General features: G+C 43.7%; 1 protein-coding gene across 1 annotated transcript in view; it reads left to right on the top strand.

Moving 5' to 3' along the window:
- Window positions 1–10,592, top strand: part of nup210 (nucleoporin 210) — a 34,669-nt gene extending 24,077 nt beyond the window's left edge. Inside the window, exons 32-39 of the mRNA XM_010895306.3 lie at window positions 1,238–1,458; window positions 1,763–1,899; window positions 2,889–3,150; window positions 4,780–5,030; window positions 7,183–7,387; window positions 8,420–8,539; window positions 8,641–8,715; window positions 9,007–10,592. Of these exons, the coding sequence (XP_010893608.2) occupies window positions 1,238–1,458; window positions 1,763–1,899; window positions 2,889–3,150; window positions 4,780–5,030; window positions 7,183–7,387; window positions 8,420–8,539; window positions 8,641–8,715; window positions 9,007–9,113 (1,378 nt within the window). The 3' untranslated portion in view covers window positions 9,114–10,592. The remainder of the gene's footprint in view (window positions 1–1,237; window positions 1,459–1,762; window positions 1,900–2,888; window positions 3,151–4,779; window positions 5,031–7,182; window positions 7,388–8,419; window positions 8,540–8,640; window positions 8,716–9,006) is intronic.
- The last annotated feature ends 3,811 nt before the right edge of the window (window positions 10,593–14,403 follow it).

The raw sequence follows: 14,403 nt of genomic DNA, 5'->3' as shown, positions 1-14,403 counted from the left end.
CTTCAACAGTGGTGGCTGTTATTTGTATTAATTGCAGATTACTGTGATACTATATCGGGCAGTTGACGTCAAGTCAATTGTGACTCCTTTCGGCATATCAAAGGTGACTTGTGCTTAAGATGTAATGGTGTACAAACAGGGGAAGGAAAAAAAGAACCGCTAAGTTGAAGGCTTCAAGAACTAGGCTTGATATGTGGTGGTCGCATTTAAGTGTAGTTTGTTTTGCTGTGTGTTGTAAGGACCAAGGCTATGAAGCTGTGTGTGTTGTGAAGACCAAGGCTATGAAGCTGTGTGTGTTGTGAAGACCAAGGCTATGAAGCTGTGTGTGTTGCAAGGACCAAGGCTATGAAGCTGTGTGTGTTGCAAGGACCAAGGCTATGAAGCTGTGTGTGTTGTAAGGACCAAGGCTATGAATCTGTCATTCTGAACCAGAACTGGAGCCAGTTTCAAGGCTCTTCACTGTGTTCCTTTTGTGCCAGCTCCTCCGGCCTTCCTCCAGACTAATGTGTCGCTCTCTTAAACAGAGTTAGACAAGAGATGACAACACTTCAAACCGAATTCAGAAAATTGAATTTGGCACTCAAATCTCTTCGAATGAATTTACTCAATCAGGCCTTGTAAATCTCACAGCAAAGTATGCTTTGTAAATAGCAACAGCCTGCCTGCTATTGATTTTCTGAATTCCTTTCGTATATGGTGTACTCCTTTTCTTATGAGATCGACCCGTGTCTTCTCTGTACATGGCATTGAGACTTGCAGCACTAAGCCCTGCCAGAGTAGAACGGAAGAGTCTGTCTGCACGCGTTCGTCAGAGGGTGACTGCATGTTGTCGGTCCCAGGTCTGTTTATCCCAATGCTGCCGCATTGCAACCACGGTGAATGAGTGTGCCATGGCAGGTTCTAAAGCACGTCTCCCCCAAGGTTCACAGCCCTTATTTAGCCGGGCTGCTCCTCCCCGCCTATCTCAGAGTGAGCTGTTTCCGTCTGAGTGAGCTAAATTAATAGGAGAAGGCCGAGTATGGAGGCTGCGCCACTCCGCCCGGTTAGGGACTCCCTCATTCTCCTGCACAGTAAATTGATTGAATTACATTGTTCTCAAGGAGCTGTCTATTGTAGGGAAGTTGAATCAGTAAAACAGTTTTGGTCGGCTGTTGAGGGATTCGCACCGTGCCCAGTGAATCATGGGACATTGAGTAGCCCTACACGTGTTGACGTTACCTTTCCTGTCTGTTGTTAGGGACGACCTGGTGCAGGTGACCCGCGGCCTAGGTAACAACACCCTGACTGTGAGGACGGTCGGCACAGGCCTCACCATGCTGGCTGTGTGGGACCAGGAGCAGCCGGGCATGGCCGACTACCTGGCGCTGCCCGTCCACCACGCCATCCACCCCGAGGATGCCGCCAGGCTGGTGGTCGGGGATGTGGTGTGCTTCAGCGCCCAGGTGGTCAGCCCTCAAGGTGAGAGGTCAATGTGCGAGGCGTTGTAACAGTGGTAAAACCCATGCATGTGAAATGTTTTCTGAGCAAATTGGGATTTCATTAGATCGATGCAGTTTCACGTGGTTCTTTAAAATGTGTGCGTTTAATGTTAACTCAGGATATGGTTACGTTTAACAATTTCCTTTGTTTTCATCAACTTGAGTGGTTTTCGTTCTCATTTTTTCTTTTTTCCCCCGGGACTAGAAAAAATGCTGTCAGTTGTGTGTGAATATTGCAGATGAGAGGTGTAGCATTTGAGCTCGTCCCTGTCCCCCCCCCGCAGGTGTCCCGGGTATCTGGAGCTCCTCATCCTCCGGCGTTCTGCAGGTGGACCCTAAAACGGGCGTGGCCATGGCCCGGGACGCCGGCACTGCCACCATCTTCTATCAAATCCCGGGCCTGGTCAAGACATACAGAGAGGTATTTGTAGCCACAGCTTTTCTCTGCCACACAGCGTTACATCTGGACTCCTCTGAGATCTCATGACAGAACATGCAAGAGCGACGTGGTTTAGACTCTAGTCCCACACTGCCCTACATTCTGAAGAGGTGGCAGCGGCGAGTTGTGCGCATCCGATGTTATGCTTGAGTTCTGCACGATTAACGCCTGACACAGACGCTTAGACTTATTGTCGTCATCGCCGTGATCAGCACCAGATTACCGTGGCTGTCGCAGTTTAATTTACGTGACGCCCCTCCCATCTATCTCCCATTCTGCTGAGGTGATTCTCTATAGAGACATGCAGGCGTCATGGAGAGTTTTAATTAGCTCACCCTTTTTCTCAGATGTCTCTCCCTCCCTCATGCTCGCTCGCTCACTTACTCAAAGAACATTTCCACCGCCTCTTATGCCTCTCTGTTGCTTCCAGGCTGCTTCCTTATTCCGGCTGCTAAAGGCCTTTATGCAGACCTGTATTTCCATATGAATCTGTCTCAATTAGCTGGGAGTGAATGGCTGAGGAGGATCAGTGTGGATTGGATTAGATAGATGCTATCTGAATCAGTTGTCAACGCTCTTACACAGTAACCAAACCTTAAAGGAGGAAGGCCTCCAATGTAGAGTGACACTGCGTTTCTGTACCCGGCCACTGAAGTGAATAGGCACAGCTGCTCTCGTCCGTTTTGCCCTTACATTTGCAAAAAAAAGGAATTGAAATTGCCGGATAGGTGCTGGCAACGCAGAGGCTGTCTACAGTCTCTCACCAGTCCCATTCCATGATGTCAGCACAGATTAATGGAAACAGAGAGTGCATGCCGTCGCACGGTGTTATCGGTCATGCCGTCGCACGGTGTTATCGGTCATGCCGTCGCACGGTGTTATCGGTCATGCCGTCGCACGGTGTTATCGGTAATGTCATCTCTGTGGTGTCGTTTGTCCCTCTTGACATACCCTGTATGTGCTTGCACCAGGTGGTGGTGGAGGCAGCCACCAGGACCGTGGCGTGGACTCTCCCCGCAGGGGCCAAAGGGGACAAGGCCCCCAGTGTGCTGCTCAGCACCAGAGACACTGGAACCAACCTGGTAGGATCCTGCTCCCTGGTCCAAACCGAGGCCATCGCCGCACTCCGCCCAGAGACCTCCGTCAGCTGCCACCCGAGCTTCAACAGTGATGCCGTCGGGTTCTCCGCCCGCGACGTTTACCTCACACGCACCGGTTTCGACCCCAGCACAGGTACTGCCTGTCAGGGCTCAATAAAGGCGAGGTCTTGAATGCTCCCTGACATCTTTTTACCGAACGCCTCCCCCCCCCGAACATTCACTTTGTGTGTAATGGATTTGACCTTTTACATAATTAACCACCCATTAGAATGGCCACAGCAGGAGGGTCTTACTGAAACCCCCAGTGGGAAAGCTGGGGGACAGGTGGGGGGTGGGGCTACAGTGCTCCATGAGACTGCTGTGGTAAAGAGGTCCAGGAAATACAGTTGACGAGGGAATAATCGATAACTGTAACGCTCATGAAATGAATTTACTGAAGGCCATAAACCTTACTGGGTGATGTATTCAGCTGAATGGGCACCATCTCTCTCTAATGTCTGATTCAGACATGGGCCTAATTGTGTTGGGAAGTTTGGGGCCCCACTCCCTATTTCCCTCGTGTCCGTCCCACCGCCACCTTAGCCTTTCTAAATGTGCAAGAGGGATAGGAAACCAGAGAGAGATTCTTTTACATAATTATTCTATTTACATGAAATCTACCAAGAGAGCTTGAACTGAGGGATATGACAAGCCACCAACATGTTTCCACGTCTTGACATGCCAATGGGACGGAAGGTACAGCTATGAACAGAACACAAAGCTGATTAAGTAGTAACTCCGATATTTCAATATTCTTGTCCCTGTAAAACCCTGCTACTTCCACTGGTCTTTCCTGATAAAGTTGTGTCATGGTTTCATTGTACCTACTGCAAAAAGAACCCTAGCCAAAAAGCAGTGCATTGATAACCATTACAGCAACTTTGCTCCAACCGGTTTCCCTTGAGAAATCTGCTCACTCTCTTTGCTGTCACTAATTAACCTACATCGCCCTTCACACTGGAAAACCCGGAGCAGGACTTTCTCTCAAAGTAGTGTGTGTTCTACTGTAGGTAGTGGCTCAAGGCTTAGATGTGGTATATGAGACTGTAGATAGTATTTACTGTTTTAATTATCTGGGTAACCAATTTATTTGCACAATAAGGCATCTGGGGTTGTTTAATATATTGTTATATTTACCACGGCTGTGTCCAGCACTCTGCGATCCATTGTGCCTAAGAACAAGTCTTAGCCATGGTATATTGGCCATATTACACACCCCCTATGCTTTATTGTTTACATGTACCACAGCTATCAGCCAGTCAGCATTTAGCACAGTTAGAAAACAATAATGTTTATTGTTTTGCTTATTCTTCAATATACTTTGTGAAATCTGTATATTATAAAGAAAAAGCCATCACCCTTTATCTCTTGCGGAGGCCCAAATTGGGTGACTGAAGCCCACTGAGGCTGTTATGGGCCTGTATGAATATGAATTTACTCAGTATAGGTGGGGAGAGATTGTCGCTCTGTTGTCGCTGCACAGGATTACAATTCCCTGATTTCTAATAAGGTTTTAAATGGCATTCTTGCAGCTAATGTGTTTGTGCATTTTTAAATAATGTTCAAAGGAAGAGGCATTTAATGGGGCTATCAGCTTTTAAGCTTGTAGGGTTGCTCTGTTTGTAGAGGACATGAATCGTTTTCTAAGGAGTAGATTTCGAAAAGCCTTCATAAGCGTGACTGCTTGAGGAGAAAACACTTCTAGTTAACTCTCTCCCCCCAGGTTTCTACACATGCTCCCTGATCCTGCAGCCTCTAAATGAGCAACAGACTCGGATGCTGAGCCTGTCTCTGACCGACCTGTCAGTGAGGGCAGGGGTTGAGGGCAGTGCATTCTATGGGGAGCAGGTGAGTGCCCGGCTGCCCGTGGAGACTGGCCTGTACTCCGACCAGACGGAGCTGCTGCTCAGCAACCTGCACCCCGAGGCGGAGCTCACCATCTACGGTCCCTCCGCAGCAATCAGCAGCCTGGAGGTACATTAGTCAGTCAGCTTTGTTTTCACAAAATGGCTGTCGATCCAACTTCTTGCTGCTCTTCCCAAAACCTTCCACTCATGTTTTGATCAATCAACAGCATATTGCGCTGGGCAAAATACACACCATCTGCTCAGAAAATGTGTTCACTGTACATCATTTAAAATGACAACGTAGGCTAGTTTGAAAACAACACAGAGTAACTCAAGAAGATTTGAATGCATATCCCCATGAAACTGATTAAAGAGAAATTATCATAGCTTACCTACTTAATTTCCTAATTCATAATTTTGACAATCTTACATTTGTGTCAAAAATAAAGCGTCTACTCGAACACAATCCACAACGAGCAAATGGTTCCGGATTCTTCTGCAGAATTGTAATTTTACATATTCCTCTTGTGTTGAGGGGATGTTGTTTAATGTTACACAAATGTATTATTGCCTTGTGGAGATGTAACCCATGCATTCTGTAGCTAAAACAAGTTTAGCACCACATTCTAGATATTATGGACATGTACAGTATATCACTCTTCTACAATGCCAACAAACAATTACACACATTCACCAGTAGAAATTACTTTTCAGCTGTATATGTCTCTTTTAACAAGCAAATTCATACTGTTAACCAATTGTCTAGCGGATTACATACAACTCTACTGTAAACACTTTTGTATATGCCGAGTGGGGCACCTTCGGAGTTCCCTGCTACAGTAGGCAAAAACATTAACACACATTTACCAAAAACTTTTCCAATTAGGTTTTTATTTTGACAAGCAAATTCATGCTTTCTCAACTTGCAAATAAATGTCCTAGTGCCATGAAGGAAGTCACCGTTTGTTTGACTTGAGTGGCCAGAAAAATAGTGAAGTAACTGTGTGTGCTATGCTTTAAGCTGTATGGAGATTGCTCTGACTGTGATGAGATTTGAACGTGGGGCGTTTGTTGCAGGTCCACGTCTCTAATCACTACGCTTATTAACAAGAGTCAGTCAGTCACATTTGCTCGTCTTGGCTGGCTCTGCTTATGCGGTCCGGCAAAAAAATATTTATTTGCCGTCTTAGTCCTGATAAAACTGTTGTGGTTGAAATGCAATTGGTATGTAAATTCTATCGTCTGGAGGAAATAGCTGATACAGGTTGAATATCCAGCTCTCACTGTATCTCAAATGCACTTTGTTAGCCTATTACTGATCAGACACGTATGGTTTAATATCACCATGTAAGATCACTTCCAAAAAAGTATTAATCTGAAGTTTGTTAATTAGCTAGCAATCTGCTGAGAATGGGGGGGATTTACTCATGCTGGGGCAGGGCTTCCTACTCAGAGTCTTGTACTACTTGTACATTTATTAATGTGTCTGCTGATAGGAACATCCAATGGCTCTATCAATCAAGGACAACTAAAACTTAACCCAAATTGACTTGTAGCACGATCTGTAGACCATGGAGGCTTTGCAGGATAAAAAAAAAACATGGCTACGTCCTTTTTCAAACCTTGCTTTGCCCTTCAATGCATGTTCTGATGTAATAGTGTACGGTTTGGTGCGTAAAGCCCATTCCTGCGGCCGATTGTGTGCGGAACAAATCGCACTGGCATAGAAATCTCTCAAATATGATAAAAACCACAGAAAGGTCCCCCAGGGTGAAATTCCTTTAAAATTGAAATGTTTATTATGCAGAATGCTGCGGCAAACTAGATTTTTCTGTCACAATTTAATGCAGTGGTGTTTTTGTCTTATATTTTGTCTTATATTAGCATTATATTATAGTATTTGGATCTGTTCTGTAATATGGTAATCATAATGATCTAACTTTATTAAATGGTAAGTACATCCTTGGTCGTGGCTAACAGCCAAAATATAATTAGTATTTATTTTATTTAAGATCATTAATATCATAATATAACCTTGGATTGTTATGTTTAAACCTCCTAGCCCTAACCCTAGAGACCAAAAAGCAAATTTCTTGTTTATTTAATATAGCCAATTTTCCCTTTGGTAACAGTCAGTTTACGAATCAATTTAATTTGAAGGTGCATTCAAAGTGGGTTTCATCACACAATGTGAGATGGAAATGGAGAAGAGAAATACTTGTATGATATTTACTTTGCTAATACCCCACGGTTTCCTCCGCCCTTTTCCACTCCATTAGGTAGCCTCCAGCTCTCCGTCCATCTCTGTCCAGGAGAGAGAGGTGTCCCACGGCTTTCCCAGTTTCTCCAAGTACACGGTCAGTGCGCTGGTCTTTCATGCTGCTGCCTCCGCGTCCGTGTCTGTAACCAGCTCATCCACCGGCCAGACGCTCGTCATCCCAGTCAACCTCATCCACGTGACTGATCCAACTAACTCAATGCGAGGTCAGCTTGCCGAGTCAAAAAATACACAAGACTGAATAACGTTGAGATGGTTCGGGACAGTATGGTTTTTTTGGGGTGGGGTCATAGGTCAGGTAAAGACATTATTTGACATACTCTGCACGCTATAACATTCCACCCGATGTTTCACATAATTATACCAGTGCTTGGGTCCTTTTCTTTGAAATGCACCGATCAGCCATTAACGCCGAGCTGTGTTATTACGGCATCAGAAGGAGCAGATTTCACTGTGATTGCAGCCTCCAGCCAGCCATCCATTTAGCCATTAGGTGTTAATGGACTGGGGAAATGCAGCACATTAAGACTTCACAGCATTGTCAACCAACCAATCAATCAATCAATCATCAATCAAATGTATTTATGAAGCCCTTTTTACAACAGCAGTTGTCACAAAGTGCTTTTACAGAAACACCCAGCCTTAAACCCCAAGGAGCAAACAACAGTAGTGTTGAATTTCAGTGGCTAGGAAAAACTCCCTAAGAAGGCCGAAATTTAGGAAGAAATCTAGAGGACCCAGGCTCAGAGGGGTGAACAGTCCTCTTCTGGCTGTGCCGGGTGAGATATTAAGAGTCCAATTGGAATAATTAATAATGTTGGCTAAATCCAGAGTCTATTTAAATGTAGACTAGGTAAGAAGTATGACCAGATGGACAAGGACAGGGACAGCAACGGGCCCCCCAAACTAGGTACTCCGCAGGTGTGGACCAGGATCTCATGTCCTCCTAAAGTTTAAAATGGGAGGAGACTGGGAAAATTCTGATTCAGAAATGCATTCCTCATATCAACAACGATTTATAGTGGAGAAGGAGAACTTAGTGGAGAAGGAGAACTTAGTGGAGAAGGAGAACTTAGTGGAGAAGGAGAACTTAGTGGAGAAGGAGAACTTAGTGGAGAAGGAGAACTGACCCAATCCCCCAGCACAAAACCTTTTCGTAATTTCATTGCTTTGAAACATTCAACAGCAGCCTGTCCCTGACCGAGGTTTTACAGTCTCTTCATTCTCCCTCCTCACAGCATCCGGCCCCATGGGTCCACTGGAGGGAGGCCATTTCCTGCAGGGCTTCATCGACTCCTACCAGATGATGTTCTTCACCGTCTTCGCTCTACTCGCCGGCACCGCCGTCGTCATCATCGGTGAGTAGCCACGTCCCCAGCGTGGATTGTCTGTTTTTGCCTTGAGGTTTGTCATGGCTTCTATGTAGCGGCGCTCACGTTATCGCTCTCTTCCGACTCAGTGTGCCACGCCCTGTTCTCCCAGAGGGACTTGGCACCTCACCCGGCCTTCATCCAGAGGTCGCCAGCCTCCTCAGGTAGACACCTGTTAATGTTTGCAATTTTTCCCTTATTTTAAATGAAGTTTCGTCACAGTCTTCATACCTCTAACAAATTTTTATTGTAAGAGGTTAACTACAATAAAAATAAATGTTTACTTCAGCTGTCTTTGGCCATCTTGTTTGGCTCATTTGGAGGGCATACTGTTTTAATAGCTGATTGGAGACGGTGACAGCTGTTTATCGCTCATATACCCTGCTTTATGGAGAGTCCTTGCATTTATGTGCTGTTCCAGTTGTCTTACTTGTTGTGCTTCAATCACTCTTCAGGTTTCACCCCACCGGTCTCAAACTCGTTTGTTTACAAGATAGCCTCCCCTGATACAAAGACCAGCCCCAAAATCAGACTTTTTTCCCCAGACTACAATTCTCGGTAAAGATCCCTACCGCACTTCCCCTGCCTGTGGCAACACCAGGCCTGAACTGAACATTGGAAAGTGGTGCCTTTGTCAAACATTTCAAAATTCTTCCTTAATTCAGTCATTTGTTCATTGTTCGAAAGGATACACAGTTTGCTTAGGGAGAAACTCCAAGAATGAAGTGTGTTCTCAACTGGGCAAACATCCGTCCTCTCCTCGACATCTCTGTGAATTGTATACAGATGAGGTGTGTGTGAGAGAGAAGCATGGCATGTTAAAGGGATAGTTGTGGATTTTGGGCGTGAAACATCTGCTTCTTCAGTCAGGTGAAATCTTGGACTGTATTTGTATGTCTGTGTCCAATATGAAGAAAGTAAAGTTTCACAATATGAAGTTAACTTGTGTTAACACAATAACAAATCTACTGGTACAGCCAACTGTGGTAAGAATTTCCATAGTCTTTTAGTTATTGCCGTTACATTTCTTTGCAGCTTCCTTAAACTGAAACCTGTATCCAAAAGTTCTTATATTGCGAAGTCCCAAACTATCCCTTTAAAATATTTTTTTATAGTCCTGTTTTATACCATATGATATTTGGAGACCAGTTTTTTATTTTGAGAGGCTTCAGCATTTGGCAAATTTATATTCTTATTTTGCTTTGCGTATGTAACAATTTTGCTATTCAAATATGCTTGAAGATATGTTGTTAATCAATAATTCTCATTGGGACACTCAGGAATTTAAATAATCTCCTGGATAACCTAGTTGTAAGCAGCCAAGGATGACACACAGTAGCTTATTTCATTTCCAAAAAAAATTAAATGGCAATGTAGCATTTTGAATTTGAGTACGACGACTTAATCTTTTTTTCTTATCAGGTGATATGTCCTCTATTTTCAAAATCTGAATATGGTCAGTGTGTTAATTTTGAAGGTATTCTTGTTTTGCAACTTGTATTTATTAATTTTAAAATGCTTTGTTTAGTACAGTACATATTGAGCCTAAAAACAGGCAGCTCTTTGAATCAACAATGTGAAATACTTTGGAAATGTGAACTTTCAGTTTTCATCACACAATTCTGACCTAATTGGGCTGATGAGGTTATTGTACATAATCTCTGTATTACAAGACATATGTTCATATGTATGTGGCGAGAGCCTGGAAGGCAAGCTTTGGTGTGTTTATATGTAAGACTGTTAAGACTGCACTGAATTGTTAGGAAGAATCATCACTGTTTTTGTGTTTGGGGAAACCTGTGGACTTTCTCAAGGTGATTTATGTTGATTGCTTTCAGATTTAAAATGCAGATGGAGTATGTTATTCGTCTGCTGCAATGCCTCATGTTTCCAGTGTTATAGGTTTCAAAGATTGAAATACACTGCCTTACTCATCTTGCAGAAGAACTATGCCGCATGATGTGCTAGTACTAGGTTTTCCATCCAGCTTCACTCTTTGTCATTGTGTGATAATAAAGTTTTTACTTTTGCGTTTGATCAACTTTTTCCTCATCATTGGAATTAATTACAACGAGCGTGGAGGACGGAACCTGACCTTGCTCTTTCTGAGTGTTGCTTGCATATAAAGACAGTCTGTCAATTACTTAACTTAAACTAATTGTTCAGCATTAGTCGTCATTCCCCATTAAGGCTTCCAACAATTGCTTTCCACCAATCCATAAGCCTGTCTCCATGGTATATAAGCCTGTCTCTCCATGGTATAGTGTTAGGGAGGAACACCATATGGGTTCCTCCGTGTGATACACACACTTTTTTTTTCACCCCTCAAGCGTTGGAGCAGTAGACGGGCGGTCCTCGGCATCGGAGCCCAGCGGTGCCATCACACACCACCCTTCCTCCGCCCTGCAGATGGGGTGGATTGGGGTCTCTGGAGATGAGCTAAAGGTCTGAGACCACTGATCAAACACAGCCCGTCCTCCCACCTGCCTGAGTCATGGGTCTAGCCTGGCCTGGTGGGCTCAGTCAGTCACAGCACAGTGCTCATCTGTATTACTGCTCCAGCACAGCAGATGCCAATAACTGCTCGGCAGCCATAATCGAGTGTGGAGAAGAGCATGATGAGATGCAGGATGCTGTGAGCCAAATTGGCCAGCTGTCACTCGTTAATGACTCCTTAGATCTGTGAGATGCTAATGTGTTATTTTAGTTGATAGTGTGACATTTGTGTCCGGGTGCTTGAATGCCACCAAATCTTTACAGTAAGCAAATTAACTGAGGTTAAAGTGGGACTGGAAGGGGCAGGTACCCCAAAACACCAGAGAGATGTAAACACGAACTTATGCATTATTGAAGATACCTGCTTAAGTGATTTGGATTTGCATTACAGACAGTGGTGATGTATGTCATTCACTTGTAAAGAGTTGCTCTTGAGAATGAGCTTCTCCCTGTACTTGAAGATTGTGTGGCTGCTTGAATAGAGAGCCAGCTGCTTAGCTCAGGACTAGACTAACAGCGCTGTGGTTGATGGACATATTGTAAAGCCAGATTTAGGCCTGGTTATTAAGAGTTGTGAGGCCTTGTTGAAAACAAATGTATGTGCTTTCCATAGCAACAGAAAATGATTTTGGCTGTAGGGATTTTGGTCACCTGGTTTCTCTTAGAGAAAATATATTCAAACAGAAATCCACTGCTTTTGTATTAGTGTTTAAAAACATCATAGTCCATGTTTGCCGAAAATGACATGCAAGGTGCCCTGAAGCAAGCAGCAAAGTGTCTGCAGAGTGCTGTCATGCATGGTAAACAAAACTAGACAGTCAATTCATTTTCCACATAAGTGTGTGACAGTTGTGAGGAAAGAAAACACCTGTCTCCCTAGGAGCTGTCTTGGTTGCTCCTAGGTGAAGGTAGAAGGGCAGGAGAGAGTGACATTGCGTCCAGATGGTTTACTGTACTGACAGGGGAGGAAATCAATGTGACCAGGGCTGTAAAGCAGACCTGACAGGAATAGAAACGCTGGCTAACCTCTCCCCCTGAATGAACCCAACACATGCAAAGACTTCCTATTGATCACCGTCTGGATGCCACAGTGGTTTTAGATGATGAGATTACGAACCAAATGGAAGCCCTTAAATTGTGTGACATTACCACAGAGCTCATCCAGCTAGCTCATTGGGTTCCTTGGAGGTCGTAGGAACGAATATTTTGGTTGTGAGAAGAACTCTATCTACTTCCTATTTCTTTTAATAACTTAAAAATGTTACTTAGTGTTCGGACATAGAAATATAATTTAGTATTAAGGACATTTAGATTTTATGACATGAGATTTTAAATATAATATATAATACGATCTTCTGTTCTTTATCTTTGGAAGTCAGTTAGTTTGTTTTATTCATGTTCTGAAAACAGAGTATGGATGATATGTTCTAAATGTTCTTGAGAAAACTACTAACAACAGAATCAGAAGCAAACCAGTAGGATATATTGTCTTGAAAGTCTGAAATAACCACAAAATAATTTTGTTTCTTTACATTTGGGAAAATTCCCTAGTTCTGTTAAAGTAATTCCAAACCAAAACATTTATGTTAATATTTTGAAGAACTTCTATGCTGACAATGTTCCAAAGCCATACAAAAAATAAGTGAGCGTTTCTGTTTTTAAAGAGTAAATCCTGCACGGACACCTTCAATGCAGAAAGATACTGTATTTGACTACTGCCTGCATTCCATGGTGAATTTACACACTGCTTTAAGGATTGTAGAATGTTGGAAAATGACACTGCTTTGAAATTCTATCCATTCACATGCTATGTTGACAACACTCTCTCGATCACCTTGAATTGACTGATTTGCAGTCCTTTGGATTGCCTGGATTTCAACACTGTGGGTCCCACATTCTTATGCCTCTCAATAAATAAGCCTTTCCAAGGGTTAGGGATCATGTTTAGAAGCTGTTGGAGCATAATGTGTACAGACATTTCCCATGATGAAATTCAGGTAATCAACAAATATACGAAGGCTTGACTACTGTATATAAGCTAATGCGTGATTTAATTATAGGCCAGTTACAGTTGCTATGAAATTAATCTGAACAGCAAACATAAAAAAAGCGTAATGGAAGTATGTGGCCCCCGGTGTTCACTAAAATGATATGTGGCCCCATATTAAAGAGTTCTGTAACTCCAAACACGGGCCATTGGATGCAACTTCACTTTGCCACTTCTCTTGGAATGTCACTTTGCTGCTTGGATTCTTTGTCTCCCGAACCATCTTCCTGACTGTGCTTTGGGGAAAGGTGCACTTGGACCTGGCAGATTAATCACTGTTCCACTGGTTTTGGCACTGTAATCTCCAGGACAGACTGTAAGAATGCTTGGAATACATTCATACATCCTGTATGACCAACATTGTTTTATTGGTCATTCAGCACTGGCTGAATGAGATCTATTAATGGGAATGTGTAAAGAGGGTCCACAGTCACTGGTGCATAGACTCCTATACCCCCAGACAAGTGCTTGCATCTCCCATCGAAAGAACCAGTGGACAAGGCCCATTTTTTCAGGAGCCAAAGAGATTGATGCAGGCCCTGCCGAACCACTCCGCCTCAAGAAGAAATCTGTGTCTATGTTGACAAACCTGGGGAGATCACCCTCACTCACTGACAGGAGGTGGAGATGCTGCAAACCGATGACAAGTTTGTTATTCTCAACAGAGTGAAAGAGGCCGTGTCCCACCTTGTCTGCTGACATATACGCCACTGGTGTCCTGTCATCCTGACCAGGGCATGCTGGCCCAACAGGGAGCAACAGAATTGCTGAAAGGGTCAAAAATGGTAAAAAGCTGCAACTAATTGATGTGGTGTGAGCTCTGTCACCGACACCGTCCAAATCTGAACCGCTGTCACACAGAACTCCCTACTCTTTAATGGTGGCTTCCGTGGTTACAACTCCAGCCGACAAACCTGAAGGTCACCCAACACATCACTGAAGAGCGAGGTGTGGGAAATGGGCCCGTTCAAAGCAACCTGTTTGTCTGGCTCAAGGAGACGCAACCGAAACAACTACAATGTTGCCAAACAACTATACAATATCTCACAAAAGTGAGTACACCCCTCACATTTTTGTAAATATTTGGTTATTCTTTCATGTGACAGCACTGAAGAAATTACACTTTGCTACAATATAATGTAGTGAGTGTACAGCTTGTATAAAAGTGTAAATTTGCTGTATCCTCAAATTAACTCAACACACAGCCATTAATGTCTAAACCACTGGCAACAAAAGTGAGTACACCCCTAAGTGAAAATGTCCAAATTGGGCCCAATTACCCATTTTCCCTCCTTGGTGTCATGTGACT

Source organism: Esox lucius, chromosome 12 (genome assembly GCF_011004845.1).
Source record: "Esox lucius isolate fEsoLuc1 chromosome 12, fEsoLuc1.pri, whole genome shotgun sequence".
Classification (NCBI taxonomy): domain Eukaryota; kingdom Metazoa; phylum Chordata; class Actinopteri; order Esociformes; family Esocidae; genus Esox; species Esox lucius.
This window is presented reverse-complemented; position numbering and strand designations above follow the sequence as displayed.